The sequence below is a fragment of the Dasypus novemcinctus genome, chromosome 8, assembly GCF_030445035.2.
Source record: "Dasypus novemcinctus isolate mDasNov1 chromosome 8, mDasNov1.1.hap2, whole genome shotgun sequence".
NCBI lineage: Eukaryota > Metazoa > Chordata > Mammalia > Cingulata > Dasypodidae > Dasypus > Dasypus novemcinctus.
The window spans coordinates 15,202,250-15,228,500 of record NC_080680.1 but is presented as its reverse complement, the minus strand read 5'-3'; the positions used below and the strand labels follow the sequence as shown (position 1 = coordinate 15,228,500).

Below are 26,251 nucleotides of genomic sequence, written 5' to 3'. Positions count from 1 at the left end.
TCAATATCCTGTCAAATGCTGAGGTTTAGAAATCCTGCTGCGAAGAATAAGACTTTATTTACCCATTCTTAACCTTGAAACTCACCCCTTCCACCCTTCTTGCTAGATCTGTAATATTTTCTGCCCCCCAAGATTATTTAAAATCTAGTTTTGAGGTAGTTTAGCATAACAGTATCTTTCATGATGCAGGAATAATTTAGTATGTTTCAGCACTGTTATTAAGAGTAAGCATATTACTGCTCCATAAAGGTCATATATAAATTAGAATTTTCTGAAAACTAGTTTATGTTCCTGGGTAGGACAAGAAAAATTAAACCAAAGCACAAATATGTAATTTCAAACCAATATTTTTAATGATGTTTTCCTTATTTTCCAATTTTATTTTACTTATTTTAAATTGCAATAAAAATACATAATGTACTCTTAATTTTTATGCAGAGCTTTCGGTTTTTGTCTGTTTTACTTAATGTTCTGCGTGTTCAATTATACCAGCTGTGTTTCTCAGAATTATCCAGTTTGTGCCTCTTTGAGGAAAAAATTTGGTATAGAATTGATAGTATTCAAGTTCTTCAAACCAAGGTCTTCCAAAGAGACGTTTCAAAACTATTTCTTAGTATTGAGGTTGTAATGTTATATAATCTAACAATTGACATGTCATTAAAAGCTTATAATAAAGTGATAATAAAAAATGTGAGTTACAGATTTTATATAAACACTAACTACACATTTTTACAGCGGTTTATAATCAGGTAATAATAATTAAAAAGAAAAACATAGGCTATAGTTCAAATACCAGCTCTTAAAAAAAGCATCTGTCAAGCTGGTGATAAGCACTTACTGAAGGCTTCATTAAAAGAAATTAGTTTTAAAGATAAAGATAGTAAGGTTCTAAGATGTAAGAATTTTAATGTGATTATATAAACCACACTTCAACATCATTAGAAATATTACAGTACTACTCAAGTTATTAGAGAAAGAATAAGAATAGTATAATGTACTCTTCATATAATTGTCCTTGTCAGTTTTTTCTAATAGCGAAATGAAGGAGCATAAATTTTGCCAAGTCAAGCATTTGATTTACAGTACAATTATTCTTAAAATGTACTTGATAAAGTGTTAAATACTAAATGTCTTAATTTTTTGTTATTGAGAAAGGAATATTTAGGCATGGATTTATGTAAAGTTATATGTATGCAAAAGGAAACTTTCAATAGATGCTTATTTCTCGTAATCCTCACATAGCAATAGTTTTGCAAAATTCTATTGAAATTTTTTGTCATAAAATAAGTCAGTGGACTTACCACATTATGTACCTAATTCAATTTTAACACTTGGGAATAGATTTTTGCTACATGTATGTGTATAATACCACCATTACTAATAGAGTTCAAGTATTCCAAATGCAACAATTTTTGAATTTTATATTAAATGGACATTACAAGTTATTACTTCCTGAAATTCCCAAGCTGAACACTCATTCTATTCAAAACACAACGGAATGTTGCAGGCTGTACTTCCCAGTACTTCACTGGGTTGTTGAATAAACTTATTGCACTGTATAAAGATTTCTTCATCTTTGGCACTGTTGGGCAGAAGTCATTCACTCCCACTTTTGTAATTGAATTAGAATGAAGGAAGATTATCTGTGACAGTGGGAAAAAAGAATGGATTATAAAACTGCATTAAATGTAAAAGGAGGATAATCTCTTTATAGTCATCATTTGCCTGTGAGTTTATTCTGTTTATTTTACCTTGCCTTGAAAATATCTTCACTTAAAATACTTGATGCTATAGACCATAGTTAGTGGTAATATTCTGATGATGTTATCTTATAATATCTAACAAATGTTCCACAACAATGTAATGTGTTGGTAGAGGGATGTTTTATGGGAATTCTTCACATGGGCATGATTATTTTGTAAGTTCACAACTTTTATAAAAAAAATAGATATATTAAAAATATATATGTACTTGTATATGCCTACTAAATACTTGTTATAATGTGACTCAAGTTCATGTGTTAGTCACAAAAGTGGTTTGTGAACGGAATGCTGCATAGAACCATATACACAAAACAAAGCACACTGCCTGGCCAGCACAGGTTAGTTTTCTTCTCTATATATGTATGCCTACTTTGATGACATATTTACAATAATATGTTTTTAAAGTGTTAGAAATGAGCAGAAGAAGGTAATTTCATGCTCTAAAAGCTTGGCTTGCAATGTGATTGTGAAGAATTTTTTTCAAGTTTTATAGAAAGATGTGTCTAGATCATCTTAAATACATATCTGTAATTAGACATCAATAATTGACTTTATTTGCACCAAAAAAAACAAATTACAATTTTATAAGCTATATACATCCTTTCTGAGAATTATTTAATTGGCAGCTTTTTGGCATGCAAAAAGGTAGACGCCTTTTGCTGTCAATGCTAGGATATAAGTATGTCTGTTGTTACCTCTAGATTCTGACTTTATGTCTTGCTAAGGTTGATTTGAACCAGTCATGAAAACTAGATATTGCTAAAAAACCTTTTATTTTTGATATTAGATCCCCTACTGTCCAATATTAGTCATAGGGATTTTGAGACAGGTGTTTTATATGGTTCCTGTATGTTTCCTCAGGAGCTCAGAATTAACACAAGGTACAGTTTACGAAAGCACTAAAACCTCACTGGGAATGAAACCTAGAAATGGATATATTTACTCTGGAAATTTTATTGAATGGTACACTTGTGACTTGTGTTCTTTTCTGTTTGTATTATAATTTTATTCTTAAAAAAAAAAAATGCTAGCTGAAGTATTGAAAGATTTAAGAGAGACCAGAAGCTGGAGTCAACAGTTGTGGAGTAAAATAAGCAAAAATGAGATACACAATGGAATAGTTTGAGAGAGAAAAGATTGGGGTGATACTTACTGGTTAGGTAGACATTCAGATTTAGCATTTGAAAAAACTAAAGGAGAAGTCATCACACTGAAATCAATACCTGCATGTAGCACATTCATTTTGGTGGCTGTGTCTCATTGGAGTACATTGAACAAAACTTGTTTAAGATAGATAAAAGAAAAAACTAAAAGAAGCAAAGTGGCTTAAGGCCCAGTTTTGTTCTCAATGTGTTTTTGTTGTTGTTGTCGTTTTGCTTCTTGGAAGATAAGGGCTTCATATAGCAAGGAAAGCACTTGCTAAAAATGTATTAAGGTGAAAAAGGATTAAGTAAGGATTTTAAACTGAGGTCTATAAATAGGAAATCAAGGACATCCTATGAAACTCCTAAAATTATGTGCAAAATATTGTCTTCATTTTTTCTTGGTGGGAATCTAAAGCTTTGCCATATATCAAAGGAATCTGTGACCCTTCCCATCTAGTTTGGAATTACTAGATTAGAAGGAAAAGGTTTCTAATAATAAAAAACGATAAATGGCAAACTGTGAACTTGTGATACCCCAAAAACTGATTTTCACTTAATTATTGTTCTTTTTTTGGTTTAAATAAAGCATATTCACTATAAAATACAGCACTACAGTAATAATGAAGATACCTGGAATCTAGTCCTTGTGCTCTGTCTTTGTGAACTGTTTTCAGGGTAACAGTATATATGACCCTATTTGGTTTCCTCCTGACCACTTCTGTTTATATATAGGAGGAAACCTGAAATTAACTGTGCTGGTAACTTTGCCACAGTGGCCTTAGCAGTTGCAACAGGACAACTCAGAAGATGGAGATGGGTACCTGAGCTTTTCAGGTGACATCTCTGTAGAAACTATTTTCCTAAGCCTCTCCTACTTCACAAAACATCTCATATAACCTGTAAAGTCTTTATGTTTGAATTACCCTTGCAGCTTGCTTGGTCTTTGTTTGAGATGCTAACAAATTTTATAAGAACTTACTAAAATCTACCAAAGACAAGTACAGTGTCTTACCTGGAGGTATTTCAATTCCTGTAATCCTGAAGGGATTCTCTTAAGTTTATTGTTTTCCAAATGTATTTCTCTTACACGTGGTATGTTAGCAAGGCTTCCATTTTCAATATCTGTGATTTTGTTGTTTCCTAGGCCCACCCTAAAAATGACATAAAATGCATCAACTCTTTTGCATTCGGTTAGTGGTGATACAGTTTGACAAAAACACTGTAACCTAGTTAGAAATATAAATCAGTCCTGGTTATACATATGTCTAGAGAAAGCTATTTCATGGCTTTATTTAATAACCTATTTTGGTATGGGAAAGTCCTCTCCTCCACCCTCAGAAAATTCTAACCTAAATTAAACATGAGAGAAAGAAAGTATACTTTTCTTCTTTCCACTGCTTCCCTCTCCCATTAACAAAGGCAGCAATAATAGTAATTTTTTTTCATTTTCCCTTCACAGTATAATCTTAACTAGGGTCCCTAATTTCTCCAAGAAGTTTGATTAATGTCAATCACATGTACTACCACTTGTAAATTAAGACTTGGGAGACTTTTACCTTTGCAGATCCTTGTACCGTTTAAAATCCTCAAGTTCTACATTTGAAATTTTATTATAATCTAAATGAAGTTCCAGTAAAGTTGATGGTAGGTCTAATGATAAAAATAAAACAGACATATGTTAGATTAAGAAAGGCAAAGCCCCCACTGATTATTAATTTACTCAATAAGTTTCCAACTGTGGATTCAGAGAATTTGTTGTGTTTTTTTTTTTAACTTTTTATTATGGAAAATTAAAAAATACCCTCAAAGTATAAGCTAGTATTATTAACCACAGTACTGTTTTCTAGCTTCAACAATTTATCTCCATTTTTCTTACCTTTTCCATCTACCCCAATACTTATACATTAATAACTTATTTATCTATTTGTTTTTATTTGTTTAGTCATTTATTTTTTGCTGGAGTATTTTAAATAAAATCCCATACAGAATGTCCTTTCACCTGTAAATTTTTCACTAGATTTCTCTTATCTAAGGACAGTCATCTTTTTAAAAAATATAACTACTGTGTCAATATCATATCTAACAAAATTAATAATTTTAATATCATCGAATATTCAATTTCCCCAATTATTTCAGATATATCTTTTTTATAACCGATTTGTTCAAGTCGAGATCCAAATAATGTTTATAGAATACAATTGGTTCTTATTATAGAATGGAGTTGGTTCTTACAGCTCTTAAAATCTTTCTTCTAAATTTTTCTCCCTATTCTACTTGTTTGTTTCAGTATTGATTTGTTTGAGATACTTACACTGTGTATTTGATTCATGACTTCAACATGATTTTGTTTACCATGTTCCTCTAATCCTCTTTATATATTATGATCTGTTAGCTAGATCTAGAGACTTGATTCAATTCAGATAGGTCAACCTTTCATATAATGATTTTAACATTGCTGATAATTATTTCATCTGGAATTGGAAAATGATGATTTTTCTGATTTTGTCATTCTTTCTGTATTTATTAGCTGGATGGAATTGTTTTATAAGGAATTTTCCTCATCAATTATCTAGTTACTTTATATAAAGTTTTTATAGTAAAGATAGCATAAATGCTTGATTCTTTTATCAATTTTCAGAGTAGTGAATTAGTATAGTATCCACTAATGTCGGGTGAAATTTTTAAAAAAATATCATAATGAACTCATAGGTTTTTAATGTTTTTATTTGCTCACTCCATTGCAGTAATTTTTTTTCTTTTCATTTGGTAGTGGTTTTTGTATAAATACAGAGAAGCATCTGTAGATGCCACTTGCCACAGGTGCTTCTCACACCTTTCCTGTCCTGGTCCTAACCCTATGCAGATTAGCCAAAGCTAGAATGAAAGAGACAAATCAGAAAATTCAGTCAAACCTCATTTATTAGACCTATATATAAAGTATTATCTGTTAGCCACATGTTCTAGTTACCTAACTTTTTCAACTCTTGCTAAAACACATCTTTCCTATATTAATAGTAAAGAATGATGAAGGTAATTGAAACATCCTTATGAATATCATCAGTGCTATTCATGGACTGAATATATGCCACTTCTAGAATATACCTTGAATTTTAAAAATAAACCAGAGGCAGAGAGCAGGAAATTCTAAACTGAGAGGGTTCTAATTTCTTAAACTCTAATTAGTTGAGCTTAATCATATTTGTAGAATGACTATATGCCTCCTTCAATATGTAAAAGTCAAAGGTTCTGTCCTCAAGGACTTCATATTCTAGTTGAGCAAATCCACATACATATAAAAATCACTATAAAGTATATCATACATTATGCCAGCCTATTCTAGAATATGTTTTAGAAACTCAGAGAGGAGAGAAATCTCTATTCATACTGAAGAGTCAAGAAAATTTGGAAGAAAGTGTATAGAACTTGAGGGGAAATTTTATGTAAAGTTTAGTGTGAATTCTAAGAACATAAAATAGTCTGTTAAGCTTAAGAAGAATTTTGAGAACCTTAAGGGAAGTTAAACCTTGATTTTAAAAATACACTTTGAAATTTGAAGGGAATAGCAGTCAGGATGCTTTGCCATACAGGGAAGACTGCTAGTGTGACTACCCAAGAGCAGCGATGATGTGTGAAGCCCTCTTTGCCGTCCACAGCACACAGCACAGAGTAGGTAGCATCCTTCCTTCTTTAAGACCTGTGGAGCCCCTCCTTCTCCTTAAGGCCTTCCTCTTCTTCCCAACTACTTACGTCTCTCCCCTTTCTGTGTCAATTTCTGCCATATGAAAGGGACTTTATTTACTTATTGGAAAGAGTTTTTATTTCTCTTTTGTTCTAAAGGTAGGATGGTGACTATAACATTTAGGTTTCTTATAGAAAATAACCATCTCCTTCAAAACTAAATTAAGGTGGCTTTCTTTTTAATTTGTGGGGTCCTGAATTAAATTGTTTTATCCTCTGTAGAAAAATTGTCTTCCCACTTTTACTTTAGATGATTTTTCTCATGAGTACAAGATCACCACTTGATTAATAATAGTAGCTTTGCTATATCTTTTTTGAATTACCATTTAATCGGCAAAGCAGAGAGAGAGTGAACCATTGGCAGGGAAAAGGAAAGCTAGACTTTGAGCCTGAGTTCAAAGAAAGGTAGTCATACCCAGGTAATCATTGACTGGGAACTTGGAAACAATGGGTTAAAAACACCTGTCATCTAGCAAACTTAAAACATTTTGCTCTGAGGGATCAGCTTCAGGTCACATGAAGCCTGGGAGTGTCATATTCATTGGCATCAGTACTGTCCTGAGAGGACCCTCATTATGTGCCGGACACTGTCCCCAGGCTTTCCGGTGCCAGTCCATCAATCTGCAAGGTCACCTTGGGAAGGAGCTGCACCCATTGCCAGAAGTGTGGCTCGCGGCCAAGCCAAGTTTGCTCCAGTCTGGCCTCACGTGCTGCACACCTAACCAGGGCTGCAGCTCCTGGAAGAATTGTTATCCAGCCCCATCTCCAACTTTTTCTGCTTCTCTAGGGAATTCTCCACCTCTAACAGGTACTTCAAGGAATGACAGGTATATGTGAATAAACGTCAGGAAAGAAAAGGAAAAGTTTCATTGCATCTTTTTTTTTAAGGAGGTACCAGGGATTGAACCCAGGACCTCATATATGGGAAGCAGGTGCTCAACCACCAAGCTACATCAGCTCCCTGCATCTTAATATTTGTTCTCACTGGGAAAAAAAATTAAGATTCTGGTTTTAATACCATCAAAAGAAAAAGCACTACGTATTGCTCTTTAAGTGTACATGAGAAAATGCTTAATTTCCTACTGTACTGACTGGTAAAAAAGATTTCTAGTTACAGTGCGGTTTTGACAGTTCACAACATTATATGAATGCTTATTTAAAGATGATTTTTTTACTCCATTTTAAATTAAGTAAATACAAACCTTTAGGAATTGAGGTCAGTTTTGCTTCTGCAATTCTAATGTGGAACACTGTCACTCCTTCAAATGCCCCTGGTTCTATTCCATTGTTATCAAGAGGGTTTGCACTCATTTCTATAGGAGGAAACCATATAATTTAGCATATGCATATGTATGTAAAGGAAACCCACCATGCAGAGATACACATCCTGAGAAAATTCTGAGAAGTGAATGCTTCATCATTCAGGCTCATTTTTTACTCACTGTATCTATGTCTTTCTGCTCCCTTTTATGTCAGCCTCAGAAAAAGACTTCCTTTTTTTAAATTAAACTGGATTACGTAGCAGGCTCACTATTTTACTTTGAATTACTTAATCAGTAGCAATACTCTTCTCAAATGTAAGCAATAGAAAGGTTTCGTTATAGTAATATTGCACCAGAAAAATCACTCTTTCTTTATTCAAAATGGGTTCTCCAGGGTACATTTTATTTACTTGGCACCTAAACTTTTTTTTTTATTTTAAGTCAGTTAGAAATTGTGATTTGATTAACAGAATATAACTTTGAAGAAATGCCAGTAAATGAGGCTATTTGGAAAGTATCAGGCACTTGGATGAATTAAATAAATGCATAAATAAATGAGAATATTAGGTTGGAATTTTTGAATAGATATTGTGAGGGAGATGGCATACATTATGGGTAGTAGAAGTAAAGTAGAGTGAGATTTAAAACATCCCACAATAAATCCTTAGATCAATATTCTTACTGTAAAGAGCCTACTTTAAATATATTATAAAAGTGATATTTTCTTTGTTATATTTTACTGATGTTTAAATTGATTTATAAGTGGTTCATTTTAGTAAGGATATTATAATAGATTAAAAATTAATTTTAGAAATTATCAATCTTAAAATGTATTACAGATGATAAAGATCTCAACATTCATTTACATATTGCTTATACTTTCAGGGTACCCCATTCATTTGCAGAACTTACCCAGAACATGTAAAGCATTCATTCCTTTGAATGTCTCCTTTTGTATTTTCTTAACTTTATTATCATGAATTCTGAGTTCTGCTAAGGACTTGGGAAGATTAAATGGTATTTCACTTAGTTGATTGTGGGACATATATAGCCTTCGTAACTTCTTTGTGGTTAGAAAAGCTTTTGGGTGAATCTTTGCTAGCTTGTTATTGTTCAGAATCAGACCCTAGATAGAACATAGAAAGTTACACAATGTCAGAAAGTGGATTTAATTTACCTTTGTTCTATAATTATTAATAAATCATGAAAATCAATTCTGTCTGTCATTCATATACTTGACCAACCATGTAAATTTTCCAATTCAAGCAAAAAACAAAACAAAACAAAACAAAAAAAACACTTATTACTGAGTTACAACAGTGTGCAAAGCTTTAATGATTTATTTTGTGCCTTTGGTTTAGATATAAGGTCATCTTTTAAAATTTAGCTTGCACTTGAATAGGTAATATATTCATGTGGTTAAGTCTTCGACCTCATCCCCAACCTCTTGTTCCCTTCGTGGAAGTAATCAGTGTTATTATCTTATCTCAAAAATATATTTACTCTACAGAATCAGGTTTAGTGCACATCAATCCATTTTTTGCATGGTTTTTAACCACTTTTAAAACCTCTTTTCTTTCATGTTTACTAATGTTTATCATTTCTCCCAGAATAGAGACTTGTGGAAGAAACCTACAAAGTGCCCTTAGTGTGGACATATTTTTGGACAAAGGGGAAATAGAAATAGATCCTGAGGAATGACTCAACCCAATCTGGTACAATGATGTTTCTCAGTGCAATGTGTTAGCACCCTCCACAGATGATATAACCCCAGAGAGTAAAAGAGTTTGCTATTAGAGTGATTCTACTTTCTCTATAGCCAAACTCTTTATGACCTTTTCAAAGATGCCTGACTATTAGGGTAACCGTCCCAGGCTACTGGGAATTTCAGTACTATATCTGGAAACATCCTGGGCAAACTGCAACAAGTTGGTCACCCTAATGACTATTTTCATTGCAAAATGGACATAATTCAACCCTTTTCTTATTGCCAGATTTTGCAAAAAGAATTTTTTATGTGTGTCAAGGTTTATGGCAAATTTCTTAATATTCTTAAGACTTTTTTGTACCTTCTAGTCTAAGTCATATACTCCTTTTAAGGAGCAGCACTAGATTCATTCCTTATATAAATTTTGTCCCCAATCCCATTCAACAATTTTCCCATTGTTTCCACAGTGATTTAATGTAATTTCCTGGTATTATTCAAGTTATTGTTGTTTTTCCATGCAAGAAATAGAACACCTTGGCAGTTAACTTCCTTTTATCATTGAGTTTACTCATGTCACTATAGGCCCTTTCCTTCTCTCTTTTCTTACTCGTTTAAGATATAGCACTACTGTTAAAGATTTCACCTGAAAAAGTTTAAGCTTAGGAAAAGAGTTAACTACGTTTTGCTACCAAGCCTGGTAAAATATACTCTTTTTTTAATGTCTAATGCCACCCATTTAAAAGTTCATTCTATTTTCCTTTGGCTATACTGAAAAACGAGAGGAGGGAAAGGAATTTAACAACTTGGTGAATTAACAAGGATGGTTTGTGAACCCTCATTTGACTCCACAAGGTAAATTTAGCAGAAATTACTAGTTTTGTTTTCATTATGAGGAAATAGGTGCAACGAAGCAAACTGACTTACATACAGACATCTAACAAGTATCAGGGCTTTTGCCGGTTCCTCTACCTCTGGATTCTTTATTCTTTCTTTTGTGCCATGCTTCCGATGTAAGAGTCCCCCCCCAAAAAAAAAGTATACCTTAGTAAAGAACCAACTATAATATAAAAGGGGTTTTGTTTGTTTTTTCCTATGGTTAAGACATGAACTTTTAACTGCATAAAGAGGAGGATAAATAATACAAAATAGGTGTTTTTATTTAGCTCTATTAAATGCTTTTCTAGTGCGTTGGGTTACAAAGTATCTCCAGTTAAACTGTACTTTCAGTATTGGCTTTTACATAAAAATTCCAAAAATGGAAGTTACAGAGTCCCAAATTCGTCATTAACAAACGTGGTTATATGTAAAGATAAAAGATGAGAAAAGTATATCTTTCAAAAGTTGGACAATAGTTCTTCCTAATGAATGTGGCTGTAATAGTGGGTTGGAAGTAAACTGGGAATGTCTGTGTGTGTGTGTTTTTAATGACCTGACTCTTTCCTTACTATTGTATTCTCATTTGTGTAAGAACCAGATTGTAAGGAACAGAGAGTCTACAAATGCCAGCAGGAGAATCCCATCCAGCAGCCAGGTGGAATCTAAGCTCTCTCTCAATTTAGAGGTGGAGTGGGCATTGCCATCCCAGGGCCCTCAGGATGGAGGAATAAAATATGGATTAGAGTGGACTTACTGGTATTCTACTGTAGAATTACTGTGACACTAGCAATGGAGGAAATTATATCACTGATGTGGAGACAGTGGCCATGGGAGTGGCTGAAGGCAGGGAGAGGGAAAAGAGGTGCACATGTGGGGGTATTTTCGGGACTTAGAGTTTTCCTGAATGATATTGCAGGGACAGATGCAGGACAGTATATATCCTGCCATAACCCACTGAATGGACTGGGAAAGAGTATAAACTACAATGTAAGCTATAATCCATGCTGTGTAGCAGTGCTCCAAAATGTATTCATCAAATGCAATGAATGTACCACACTAATGAAAAAAGTTGTTGATGTGGGAGGAGTGGGGTATGTGGGGAGTGGGGTATATGGGAACCTCTTATATTTTTTAAGGTAACATTTTGTGTCATCTATGTATCTTTAAAAAAAGAAGAAAATAAATTAAAAATAAAGGAAGTGAGAAAACCTTAAAAAAAAAAAGTATCTAGCTAAAATAAAAAATAAATTTAAAAAAAGAACCAGAATATCATACAAGCAGTTGGAACATAATATGGACAATTTATAAATATTTGGTTCTCTCTAAAGATAGATACTATATATGGTCATATTATAATTAAATATTTCAAAAATTACAAAATATGTACACAATCCAAGTATAAAGTGTCTACTTTAAAAAGTGCTTTAAGTTAGTATATTGTGATTCAGTCTGCTAACACTGAACTCATGGTAATAATGTTTAACAGCTGAGTTAAACTTGCCTGCTGAATGCTAAAAGCTTTATAGGTTAGCTCATTTAATCTTAATGATCACTCTGAATTAGATACTATTAGTATGCCCTTTTACATCTAAGTCAGGTAAGGCTTAGTGAGGTTAAGCCACTTTCCCAGTGTTATACATATGATAGACCTATGATTTTTACCCAGTTCTACCTGATTCCAGAATGCTCACTTCACTGTTAAACACAATGCCACATACACATTAATGAAAAGAAAACAAAGGAGACTTAAGACAGCTCCTGACACCATTTAGATTCTCGTTTCTCAGTGATAACTGGAGTATCTGTGATTTAGTCCCTGGAATACTCCTAAAAATGTAATATCATAATTATGTGACAAATTAAATTTAAAACATTTTATGATTTTTGTATTAAATATGCCATTAAGTATTCTTTTTACAACTGTATAAGCTGAATATGAGTTTAAGAAGTGGTAGAAGTTGCTCTGAGCCTCAGCAGCCTTGCAACTCCTATCCTCTAGTTTACTGGACTTACCCCAGCCAGCTAACAGGGAGGTGAAGAAGGTCAACCACCACACCAGGGAGCCAAGAATGCCTACAACTGCAAGCAGGAGAATTGCATCCATCATCCATGTGGAATCTAAGTCCCCTCTTGATATAGAGGTGGAGTGGACATAACCATCCCAGGGTCCACAGGATGAAGGAATAGAGTATGGATTAGAGTAGACTTACTGATATTCTACTATGGAACTGTTTTGATTAGTAATGGAAGAAATTGTTGCAGTGATGTGGAGAAAGTGGCCACATCACTGCTGAGGGTAGCAAGAGGAAAGAAGAGATATGATGTGGGGGCATTTTCAGGACTTGAAGTTGTCCTGGGTGGTACTGCAGAGACAGATGCTGGACATTGTATGTCCTGCCATAGCCCACTGGGTGGACTGGGGGAGAGTGTAAACTACAATGTAAACCATTACCCATGTGGTTCAGCAGCGCTCCAAAATGTATTCACCAAATGCAATGAATGTGCCATAATGTTGAAAGAGGTTGTTGATGTGGGAGGAGTGGGGTGAGGGGTGTGGGGGATATATAACATTAAAAAAAAAAAAGGGGTAGAAGTATTCATAGACTATGTATTTCCAACTTCTGATAGTAGAATAATGGTCTTGCCATTCCCCAAAATTTCTTTGTTCCAAAGTTAATGGAATGTACTGGTTGGATCTTTGGTGGAATCCATTCAGTTATTTAAGACTGTTAATATTTAAGTGAGTTTTCAATTATAAAGTAAATATATGTTTGTCCTGATGATCTTTTTTAAAAATATGAAAGCTATATTTTTTATAGAGCCTGACCAAATCTGAACTCTCTGTATAATAAGTTTGAGAGAGAAAGAAGCAATTAAGGCCCCCAGAGAGTATGATCATGGGTTTTGCAGGAGGACAGAGCTGGGCTCTCCTATGGAGCTCCTTGCCATAGGAGGCTACTTGTGAGGTCTGAGCCAGAGAGCATAAGTTAAGAGCATCTCTAACTGTGCCTAGATCATAATAGACCCTCAATAAATGTTTATGTCCTCACTTATCTAGCCAGTAAAAAGAGGCAAGGAATGGTTTGCATAGTAAGACTCAATTGAGGCCTAATACTTCCTTTTCCCTGCCTGCTTACAAGGGCCCCATGCCATTGGTGTACTGATCAATAAGGGGCCCCATGACATTGGTGCACTGATTGATAGTGGGTCCCATGACATGTTTCTGAATGCTAATAGTGAGGAAAAGATCTCATTGTTATACCTCAGACACAGGAACAAAGCCAGGCCTCCTGGCAGCAAGGAACTAATATGGTTATAGTATTTTCTACCTTCTCTTCTCAGTGATATAACTTAACTGGAGATGGCAGGCTTTATCTTTGTTTTCCCCAGCTCCCCAGCTCAGCATGAGAATATAGAAAAATGGCCATCTTGTCTTACCACCACAGCATAGTGCAGAAAAAAATTTATTCTACTCTAAAATGAGCTAAAATTTAGCAAGGCTAAGGGGAGAAAAGTGATACTTCCATATATATGGCAATGTGGAATCAAGTTCTCCCTTCAAACCCTAATTTCAAGTTAAATTAGAAATTTTACTAGCCAAAATAGAGAGGCTCAAAATGGTATATAAAGAATAGAATAGAATCTTTTAAATCCTAGAAAATTAAAATTGTATTAATGAAGATAGCAGGTAAGAAAATGTGTTTTCATCTTTGCAGGTCCAGAAAGGATTAATATTTACATGTATAGATTAACCAATTAGATTTATCCCATCTGCTGCTGTTTGAAGTTTGTGGTATCTTAAGATTAGTCAGTGGGTTCTGGTAAAGATTTTCTTACATTCTATGCTAGGTAGTTCCTATAAATAATTTTATTCTCATTCATTTTAGTGAATTTTGACTGTCTTTGCTTGTGTAGATTGTAAGCTTATTTAAGGACCGTTTAAATTCTTAGCCCATTGCCTTTCACCTAGCTGGTTTTCAATAAATGTCAGTTGAATGAAATTATTAATTGAATTATAGCTGTAATTTTTCATTAACCAGAACACTGCAGGATAACAGGAATTTTGTCATCATGTGCAGTAAAGGAAGACTTGTTTACCCTAATACAATAAAATTAATCATTTTAGCAAATATAGATTTTTCACTTAAATATTTGAAAATATGAACATATATTCTTACATAAAGTGAAGTAAGTCCTTTAAAATCATTTTCTTTGATTTCCTTAATTTTATTGTTTTGAAGGTCTACCATTCGAGTATCAAATGGAATATTGCTTGGAACGGAAGTTAAACCTGAGAAATAAACAAACATGTTATATATACCAGAAAGTCATGCCAAGACAAGAGTATTAATATGATAAAAGTACACATACATTTTTGAAAGTCCATGGTTATCATTAAGTTACAGGTGACTTAAGATTGTAACAGATAACAAAAATGCTGTTCTTTGGAAAGTGCTAAAGACCTTTTCAGGTAACTTATTTATTTTTACAAGAATAAGCCATCTACTCATCTATCTAGCTGGTTCTAGCTGTCACCGCTTATTCACTCCAAGGTGAAATTAAATGGCACAAATTGGGGCTGTCATTATCACAAAGAGGTGACCAAACTGTGGGATAGCTTCTGGTGATGCACTTAAGCTAAGGAATCTTAACATTCTTTATAAATTTTCAGTCTTTTGTAATGCTAAATTGGAGCATGTGGAGCATGTAGTGATAAATGTGAAAAATTTTAGAAGCCTCAACATGTAGAAAGATGTGCTTAGAAAACATATAAATTATTTTCATGTACATTACTGAAAACTTTATTTCTCATTTCCTTTAAGTAGTGAGCTCCTCTAATTTGTCATAAATTATTTGATTTACAAAAACTTATCTATACGTAACTCTTCATTAAAATCTATTTTTAACTGTGAGGTATAACTTCAATTCATCTTTCACATCATTAGTTTAAGAGCAAAGTAATTTGGCTCACAACTACATTTCCATCCATGTGCCATAGTTTAAAGTTATATGGGCCTATCTTTTAGTAGTCATTCCTCTTTGAAGGAACAAAAAATAACTTTTTTTTCCTATCCTCTCAGAATAGGGTCAGTTACATATTTCCTCTTTGTGTGGATAACTCAATAAATGTTACTTAAATCATTGAAAGACAAATGTATTTTTTCCCTCTTGAAGTGAAAAAAAAATGAGCAGAAAATGATCAGGAGCTACCTGTGGTGCATTTCTTCTTCACTTTTCTTGCTTTGCCTTCATGGCCAATCTTTAGTCTTTGGGCATCCTGAAATATGCTCACCCCTATTTATTATCAACCATTCCATGTAACACTTATGCTTGATAAGCATAGGGCCTTCCCACCCCAAACATTTTATTATGAAAATTTTCAAATATACAAAAAAGGTGAAAAAAATGTATAGTCAAAACTAATTCTCACTACCTACTTTCTACCATTAACGTTTTACTACACTGTACTTACTATTCATTTTTTTGTTTTTTTTTTTAATGCATTCTAAAGTGAGTTGCAGATATTAGTACACTTTTGGTGGGGCCTGCCTTATTCCTGAAAAGTAGCTAGATCTTAGTATATCTAATAGCCCCAAGTTGAAGAATTCAATATCTAAATATTTTGACTATCAACATTCTACACTATAGTCATACATACTTTCCCCCTCCATACTTTAAAATTATCAGCTCTTTTAAGAAATTTGACCATAGATAGAAAGGAAAAAAAGGGAGTAACTTGGTGGGTTAGCAAGGTTGATAGGCAGTTTTGTTTGTTTTGTAACATAGATTAATTTTGCCATCTTCATGAGCATAGGAGATTATTTTGGTTTTAGAAAAGGAAGAGAAAGGTCCTATAGAAAGCTGGAGGTTCTGTAGAAAGAAGCCAACTAGTGATAGAGATTTTTATAAAGCTACTGCTACTCTACCCTTGGTAAAAAATTAAAGTTCTAGAGATCCTTGTAAAAGTTTTTCTTTTCATCATCAGTTGTCATGGAGTGGTGAAGTATATGCTGGTGGTGGTGACATGTTTTAAAGATATGCACCTGACTATCAGCTGTTCTTAGGTGAACTTAGTCTAGTAGATTTTTTCCAAAGCTTAATGTTCATATTGTAACCAAAATTCTATTTTCAACAAGCTATCTGTCATGAGGTGATTTGTTTTTTCCCAGGTCTTTGATGGCATTGTATACCAGAGCAGTGCTCTGCAATGTTTCCTCCAATGGCTGTAAGTTGGAAGCATATGATTTAGTAATGGAGCAACAAGTGAAGTCTAGCACATGGGAATACCCAGATTATTACTAAAAATGTCTCCTTTTTCACAGTCTTATCCAGCTGTCTAAAAATAGAGACATAATTTTTTTCAATTTTTCAACAATCTTTTTTTAGATGCATACATTATTATCCTGGATTTTTGGTTTACAAAGTACTTTGACATCCGTCAACTCTGCAAACCGATGGTAGTAGTTTATCTTGTCTGGGATATGGCTTAGTAATGCTAGTACATCCAGATGTTCTGTAACTGTAATTTTTTCTCACATCAAGGGTCTCTCTCAACTTTGATTTCTCATTCAAACATTGTTTACATCTTATCTTTCTCCAAAGATTGTCTAAGGAAAAGCTTAAAACCCATTTTTTCCTAATTATCTATTGCATTAAGACTCTTCCAATGATTCTAGCTTATAATATCTCCCTTTTTAAATGCTTTTTTGTTTCACCTGGTATGTTTTGTCATGATAAGAGTGTAACAAGTGCCTGTTTCCAGAAATACAGTAGCAGTAGGAAACTCATCTTAGAGCTTTCAGAGGCACCTTCTGCTCATATAGACTCATGAAGTCCCAGGATGGGTCATCAGCCCCTAGAATGGCCGTTCCCTTTACCAGACCTTGGCTTCCCACAGTCAGATATTATGTCTCAGCCATCTCTTCTTTTGGAAATGGCTGGATATAATGACTTGTTATCCATTCCCATTGCACCCCCTTCCTGAGCAGAATATAATTGTACTCTTCTATTTGTGGGCTTCTTCATTAGAAGCATTACAAAAATAAAATTCTTGGTTTTCAAAATAGTAGGTGACTAACAGTAGAAAGTGATTTAGTTCAGCCACTTTTTTTCTAGGCAGTTCTAAACCTAACTGATTTAAAACAAATAGCATTATCTGTAAAATTTCTAGATTATGGATTTTGTAAACTTTCTATAATCCATTTCATTGTTCTGGGCAGGCAACTTATTTTGTTATAGTAGAATTTTACGATCTCAGCATATTCTACCCTGAGATGAAACTGCAGCAATATCCGTTCTCTCTGAAGGAAATTAAAATGAAGCTCTTTGATTCAATTCAGGAAGAGAAAGAAATATTCTGTATATAATTACCATTCTTTTCCTCTGATTTTCTGGATTTTCAAAATAAGTTTGGGCATTCTTGAGGTATATTATACTTTCCATATAAAAATTTAAATGAAAAAGTCTTTTACAATCAATGAGGTAATTTTTGAAATATCAGTGAGGACTTTTCCCATCCTTTAATTTTGTCAGAATGACATTATTCTTCAAAGCAAAGTTGATTTTTGTTCTTACCTAGGTCAGAACAGTGAACAACTCTCGAGTAGCATTGACATCCAAATGGGCAAGATGGAAACATATCAAATGGGAAAAAAGGGTTAACTGGCTCCCTTGTTGGAAAAAGAGAATTATCATTGTCATCATCATCTGTGTCTTCCATATCCTTCAGCATCATATTCTTTAATGTTATATGTGAGGGATTAAGGAAGGGTTTGGCAGAGCACAAAGCCAAGAACAGTAGGAGCACGTATTCCTTCATGTTGTCTTAGTGTAGAAGACCAATCTAGGACTAAATAGACATTGAATATTAAGTTAGATATTAAACACGTATAATACCTGCATTTATATATTACTCAGAACTGGCAAGAATACAATGAAGTAATATTCTTATCTATTGCAATATGCATTGGGAACCTTAAAAATATCCTTCTTTTTCACTCAATAATTCTACTTTTTGAAATCTACTCTCAGGAAGCGGTCTTGGCCCAGTGGTTAGGGCATCCACCTACCACATTGTAGGTCCACAGTTCAAACCCCGGCCTCCTTGACCCGTGTGGAGCTGGTGCATATATGGTGCTGATGTGCGCAAGGAGTGCCGTGCCATACAGGGGTGCCCCGCGTAGAGGAAATCCACGCGCAAGGAGTGCGCCCCATATGGAGAGCCACCCAGAGCGAAAGAAAGTGCAGCCTGCCCAGGAGTGGTGCTGCACACACGGAGAGCTGACACAACAAAATGATGCAACAAAAAGAAACACAGATTCCCGGTGCCACCGATAAGGATAGAAGTGGTCACAGAAGAACACACTGCAAATGGACACAGAGAGCAGACAACTGGGGTGGAGGGGAAGGGAGAGAAATAAATTTTTAAAAAAAAGAAATCTACTCTCAAGAAATAATTCTCACGTGTACAAAAATTTTCATTGTGGAATTATTTATAATAGGAAAATATTAAAGAAAATTCTAATGGTTAAAGGGAAATAGTAAAATAAAATCAGGTATATTAAGGCCATGAAATATTTTAGAACTCATAAAGTTTTTGCAAAACTGCTTAAAAATATGGAATATTATTTTACACAAATATTAAAAATCCACACATGATATAGTTAGTTATAAACACCAAACAAACATTTTTTTTAAAACATGCAAATGAAAAGCACCTATTGGAAGATAGTCTCTAAGTGATAAAACCATGGATGCCTTATTCCTTCCCTTTTTTTTTTTTTCTGGGTTTAATTTTTATAATGAGCAAATACTACATTGTAAGTAGAAACTAATAAATATTTTTAAAAACAAAAAGAAATTAGATGACCATACCTGGCTCCTTATTTCAAAAAATCTTCCATTACCTTAATATCTATCACTTTCAAAGTAAAATCCTCAATGTCTCCTTAGAACGACATCTGGAAGTTTTCTTTAACTCATCTTTCTCTTTCACTACCCTCCCCAATCTTATTTTCTCATTTTCACAGTCGGTCACTTTTTCCACAGTCCATTTGGATTTTTTTCTTTCTAATCTGTTCTACTGTCTAATACCTGATCCAAAGCATCTGATGCCAGACTGTTTTTTCTTACTTATCTTTCCACTAAGATTTGTTTTGTTTGTTTGTTTGTGTAGAGGGAATGTTTGTTTTCAGTTGTAATTTTTAAAGCATGCACATAATTGGAATGTACAAATTAGAACCTTCTGAGCATAGATCCATTGCTACCCAAGGTCTGGGATTCCCACAGGTGAATACCAGTGAAACTTTTACAGGCTTAGAAATTTTCAAAATTAAAAACATTATAAAATGATCGAAAACAGATATATCCCTGTCTTCTCTTTGGGACATGCAACTGGCTTTATACACAGATGCCTTTGGTGAGCTGAGTACTGGTGGGAGGACACCTACCCTCACTGCCATGCCCCCTCTGCAGAAGCCCACTGTAAAATGTCCCTTGGGCCACATTCACTTAACAGTCCACTTGGTCTGAAGTTCGCCCAAGTGACTGCCTGGGACTTATCTTGTGAAACACTAAGTTTGGAATTGGTCTGGTCACAAGAAAATGTAGCCCCCAAATCCTTGGATCATTCCAGCTGGTTATGATTTCCTAGAATCCTGAAATCTGCTTCAGCATTTCTCCATCAGCATGGCTTTGGGAGGAAAATAAGTATAAAGAGCTTGAGTGACTTCACCAAGGTCATATAATCAAATAGTAATAGCACCAGAATTAGGACTTATGTAATCCAACTCTCTGTTCTTGCATTCTTCTGCTGCACTCCAGGCCAGAGGACACAGTTCTTTATCAAGAAATCTAGTGGCTTCATGTGCACACTCTATCATCTCCTATATAATCATTCTACACAGTGCTGTCTGATATATATTTGAACAAAAAAGGGGCACTTATATAGCTTGGTTTGGCAGGGCAGAGAATGGGAATGACTATGTGGTCAATTTGTACAGTGCAGAGTGAGAGATTGTGTTGGTAGTGCAGGGCCTCGTGGCTTCTGTAAGTCCTCAGCTACCGGCTGAGGTAGACTGTCATACTTGTAGCAGCCTCTGAGCACTCAGTCTCTGAGCCAGCAGGCAGTTTGTCTGTCTGGTCCCGTATTATTCCCATCATCCACATATTAGATGCCTGCGAATCCTGACATGAGGCTCTGTTTTAGCAGCAAGAAGCTCTGGGTTGGGAAGTGGATTTGGCCCAGTGGTTAGGGTGTCCGTCTACCACATGGGAGTCCGTGGTTCAAACCCCGGGCCTCCTTGACCTGTGTTCAGCTGGCCCTCTCACAGTGCTGATGCGCGCAAGGAGTGTCGTGCCGCGTAGGGGAGCCCCACGCACAAGGAGTACGCCCCGTAAGGAAAGCCGCCCAGAGTGAAAGAAAGTGCAGCCTGCCCAAGAATGGCACCACACACACGGAGAGCTGACACAACAAGATGACGCATCAAAAAGAAACACAGATTCCCGTGCTGCTGACAACAGAAGCGGACAAAGAAGAACACGCAGCAAAATAGACACAGAGAACAGACAACTGGGGGGGGCGGGAAAGGGGAGAGAAATAAAAAAATTTTTTTAATTTTAGAAAAAGGATGCTCTGGGTTAAGGTTGGACTGGGTTTCATTTTCAATACCTCTTTTGTCTCTGGCACAGTTATTTCTTCTTCTTGGCTGCCTGCCTAACTGATCCATTATATTTTTTTTACCTCAGGCTTCTGTGTGGTTCCTGGCTCCTTAATGCTTGGTTCCCAGCTTTGCCTTGACAGCTGGCCCCCAAAATACTCATTCCCTAGGTAATTCAACTCTTGATTTTAACTAAACCAAAAATTGACCCCAATATGACCTTATTCATCAGCAATCTTCTTTCATTTTAGCTCTGTCTTCTGGGGTCATAACTGCTTTTCTGACTCTGCCTTCTCTGACCTAGTCAAGGAGAATATATTGAATTAAAAATAACATTTGGGGCCCTTTCTCTGGCTTTGTTTGAAGTTACTGGAGTTCTTCTGGGGTGTTTATCAAGCACCTACTGTGTCACAGGCACAGTGTGAGGAACCCAAGTCAGTGGAGCGTAGGGCATATCTGCACTTTCAAGTGTGAAACTCCTCCCTACCCTCTTTTTTCCACACTCCCTACTCAAAACAGTTCTAAGCAACTAAGTATAGACTTTTCATAAAAGTTAATACTTGAACGTCAGGTGCATTAATAGAAAAACTAAGGAATAAATGCCTGGATTAGTATATAGAAGTGAACTGCAAGTAGATGGGGCAGACTCTGGAGCCCATGTAGACTGAGACTCACTGGGGGGCTGCAAGTAGTCTGGAGGGATCTCTAAATGTATGGTCCCAGATTTTTAAAAGTAAAGTTCTTCACCATCTATCTGTCTACTCCTTATAGCCCTCAGTAGAATATAGACATCTATAAAATTATACATGCATATAAAAAAAAAAGATTGAAATAGAACATCCAAACCTAATAAGAAGACTAGTGGATTATGGGTAAGGATATTTCTTTCTATCCCTCTTTCTCCCTCTCCCTTTCTCTGCCCCTCCTGTCTCCTTTATTGTTTTTATATTATTATACTGCTTTAAAAATATTGTAAATATTCTGGCAACAAAATTTTCTTTGCTTTGGTCCAGCATATACGGTATTTTTTCCCTACCACCTCTGTAGTGTTAGACTGATAATACAGTTAGTAAGCACAGTGAAAATTTACTCATATACACTCTTCTGTTCTATCTCTCCCCAAAAGTTAAACAAACATAAATCCCATATGAGAGATTGTTTTGGGGCTCACAGCTTCTTTTCTGGAGCCCTAAACCCATTTACTCTGGTCAATGGAATATGAAGGTTTTTATGAAAAGTTATTTTTAAGTTAGTTGGTTGTTTTAGTTTGTTTTCTCATAGAAACTTTGAAGTACATGGGCTTTAAGTTTCAAGTGTAGACCAGAAAATTCTGTTTAACAAATAATATACTTGAAATATAGAATTAATAAACCATGGAACTTTTTAAAAATACGTATAACAAGAGGAATGTATTGGCGATCCATAGTGGTTTTCCTTGTGTGTTGGCAGCAGGAGGGAGGCCTTGCCTTCCCTCCGTCTGCACACCACATGCTGGTGCCTAGAGCTCTTCGGGGTCATGCTGCTGTGCGGGTGGCACCTGAGACTTACAGGCGGGCTCCAGCAGAGTTGGGCAGAGGTCCCTGGGGTCGGGCTTAGAGATGAGAAACAGGGTCAGGTGTGACAGATGTGGGTGGAGAGTCAAGATGAGATGGCATCTGAAGGTGAGTGGTGAGGAGCACTGGGGCTGAGAGATTAAAGAGAAGGCCATGATACACAGGGTGAAGAGGAACAATGAAGGCAAAATGTTGGCAGGGCTCGTTTCTCTTCCACATCCCCTCCCTCAGTGTTGCCAACTAGCAAGTGTCCCACCCTTTCTCTCCTGTAAGCTGTTACCTGAGGCCATCCCCACTTTTAATCACAATTAGGGTAAAACTAAAAAAGGAAATTGAGATTTTTGCCTGCTAGTTTTAGGCATTCTTTGTAGCGATTGGGAGTTGGGAAGCATTCCAGTTGCTGGTTGGTGGAGGCAACCATCATTAGCTGAAGCTTTCCCTGGTGAATGAGAAATGGGCACTCCAGAAGTAGGGAATGCCATCTAGTTGAAACTCCCTCCCAGTGTTGGAGGTTCCTCCAGAAAATTCTGAATCAGATAGTGCATCCATTCTGTTTAAAGGAAGCACACCACTTCAAGAGACATCCCGTTTCACTGTTGTTCCTCTATTAGGTTGTTAGAAAAATCATCATATCATATAGAAACTAAAAATGCCTTCTGGCAAATTTGTCTCTCTGCCAGTTCTGTCCCCTGTTAGCCATATAAAATTAATCTTTTAGCATTCTCTTTTCCTGGTTACTTGGGAAAAAAGGGGGAGGTCAACCTACAAGGATAATTCACTGTTTACACTCTTCAACTGGTATTGCTGGATCTCTTCCACACCTTGAGAAAGTGCAAGTGATTATAGATCCCAAATCATTGCCTACTCTAGTTGTACAGTTTTTTATTAATAGAAATATTAGAGTGTCCTGAGGGCATGCTGTATAGCAGTTTTATTCCTGTTATTTAGAAGGAATATAGAGATTATTATTTCTCATTTAAAATGATGTGCATTTTTAGTTGTTCATTCCTGTTTTAAAATTTTGAATTTCATAGGTTCAGGCTCTATTTTATTAGTTTGGGCAGTATCCAGAGTGTGCTATTTTTAAAGACTTTAGAACTATTTATGTGTTATTTTTAGGAAGACTCAGTATTTCCCTGATTTAGACCAATTTTGCCAGTCTTTTCTACTCATGAAAAGCTTTGAATTTTGGCTTCAAGTTTCTTCTAATAAAAACAATACTTGGAATATTATTTCAGTGCTACTGCTGCTATCAGTAAATATAGCACTTTAAACAGGAGAGACCTTCAAGACTTTCCTGACCAGGGTCTTGCTTTTATATAGCAAGAAACTGAGGCATAGAGCTTAAGTAACTTACCTGGAGGTGATGGAACTAAGGAGAGGCTTTCTCACTTCTCATTGATTACAATTTCCCCTATACTACACAGTTTTCTTGAAAGTAATTTTAATCTCACCATTCTTTCCAGACATGAAAGCAACCTTTACTCTGAAAAAACCAGTAATAGGTTTGGCCAAGTTCTCAGGAAGAGTTCATAACAGAATTGAAAATATAGCTAATAATTGTCTGTCTGAATTTGCTTGAAGCTACTTATTTTCCACTTAACTAGACTTTAAATCTTAGAATGGAAAATTTGTCTAAGTGAAATGGTATTTCTGCTCAGACACTATTATTAGGTTTTAAAAAGTCACTGTGCTTTTAAATCTGCTTGGCAATTTGCCCCTGTCGCTTAAATATTAGTAGTTCACATTTACCAATAATAGTTTTTAGTATGTAAGTAAATATAATATCACAGAAGCAATCCAAACTAAATTGAAGTATAATCAATGCAAAGCATTGGAAATAAGTTAAATAACTTTAAAAGTTCAAACAAGCACTTGGAAAAGTTATTTGCAGCACCATTTGTTTATGGGTACTGATACTTTTTAAAAAGATATTTTCTTTAAAGAAATAATTAATTTTACCTTAGAAGTATAAATACCATCCAAATTAAAGAACTTGCTGGTTGATTTTCTATTTATACTAATTTTGCTATTCATCAGCTTTTTGATACCTTAAGCAATCTAGCTGCTGTCTTATAAAACAAAAAATCAATAACTTCTATCTCTCCATTTTTTTGATGCCTTAAGACTTGTGCTAGTAAAGTCTATTTATTTTGCCTCAAACCTCAGACAAGATAATCAGAAGTATTCATTTTTACTGTAGTGGTTAGTTGTAACAGAAGACTGCATATTCTCTCTTCTTTTCATTACTACACTATATTCCTTAATGCTAAAAACAAACCAAAAACTTCGCAATGCTTTTACATGTATGTGGGCTTGTGATTTATTTATTTATTGTTTTTAAGAACTCAATGATTTTTGGTGAGATTTTAAAAAACCACTTTACTTATAGAGAGCTATAAAACCCTCAGGTTTCTTTATGACTTAATGCCTAAACCATGTGGCCACTGTTTCTTAGCTGCCACACCTCTGAATAGCTTAACAAGAAAGAATGCTAGGCTCTATTTAGTTTACTAGGGAGTAGAACACTGAAAACATTGTTTGATTTTTTAATAAGAGTTAATCAAATGTTTGTTTTGTGTGTATTAAATTCTGACTGTGTGGATTTTGGGAAAAGAAATCAAATCTTTCATATTGAATATAGAGCTAATTAAACTTGCTGTTAAGTATTCTTTGGATGTTAGGAATTTCCATTTTAATTGTCCATTGCCGTTTTATTATATAAGATTAAGGAACATATCAGGGAAAAATATTGATATTCAAATGGAAAGTAAAAATGACATCTGAATAATTTAAACATTTTAAAAACACAGAAATTATCAGTTTTATATTTTGAAAGAAATATTTACATTAATATTTACATGCCAGTATTACATGTAATATATTTGTGATATCTCAAACTCCTTTATCATTGATTATTAAGATAACATTATTTTTCTAGAAGAAAATATTCAGAAGTGTTTGTTTAAATGATTTTTAAAGTCAACAGTGTTAATATTTATGGTAAAGCATAATGACAGGTTTTAGCATTAAAAAAATTATATAATTACATTAAAATAAATTCATTTATAAAACATAAAAGCTAGAGTAATTTTAGGTTGTTAAGTATTTAAGTGTTGATTTTTTTAAGAAATTATCATTATAGAAATCAACTTTATCATATTATTTAGAAGCATATATGTTAATAACATTAATGTCCCCTGAGTGCTGACTAAAATTTATAATTATACATCAGTGCATGTAAGACAGAAATGAAAACATACCACGTAAGAAGAGAGTCGTCCTCTTGAAAGAAGAATCACCATGTACTTATCTAAAACATATATATAAAGTAAATGTTGTCAGCTATTATTTAAGAAGAAAAGATGAGAAGGTATTACATTTTTAAAAAAAGCCTTCAACAAAACTCCTGATGTGACTGGCACACTGGGTGATACTTGAATAAACTGCTTCTACAGATTAGTCCATTTTAGTACTGAAGAGAGAGATTAAAACTTGTTACTGCTCATATGTTTTCCATCACTGTTTGTATCGTAGCCAAGACTTCT

The 26,251-nt window shown here is 34.7% G+C and overlaps 2 protein-coding genes across 4 annotated transcripts in view; one reads left to right on the top strand and one right to left on the bottom strand.

The window, feature by feature from the left end:
* Positions 1 to 26,251, top strand: part of CENPP (centromere protein P) — a 431,610-nt gene that overhangs the window by 231,881 nt on the left and 173,478 nt on the right. The gene's annotated exons all lie outside the window — the stretch shown is intronic.
* On the bottom strand, positions 332 to 26,251 carry ASPN (asporin). Of its 2 annotated transcripts, XM_004452281.5 has the most exons (9): positions 25,967 to 26,233; positions 22,699 to 22,834; positions 18,068 to 18,341; positions 14,671 to 14,783; positions 8,821 to 9,034; positions 7,849 to 7,959; positions 4,465 to 4,558; positions 3,921 to 4,059; positions 332 to 1,643 (listed from the first exon to the last, which is right to left on the bottom strand). In XM_004452281.5, exons 3-9 carry the CDS (start codon positions 18,309 to 18,311, stop codon positions 1,446 to 1,448), a joined length of 1,113 nt encoding a protein of 370 aa, XP_004452338.1. In that variant the 5' UTR covers positions 18,312 to 18,341; positions 22,699 to 22,834; positions 25,967 to 26,233; the 3' UTR covers positions 332 to 1,445. The 2 variants fall into 2 exon arrangements, with proteins under 2 accessions (XP_004452338.1, XP_004452337.1); XM_004452280.5 differs by lacking the exon at positions 22,699 to 22,834 and having other exon boundaries at positions 25,967 to 26,251.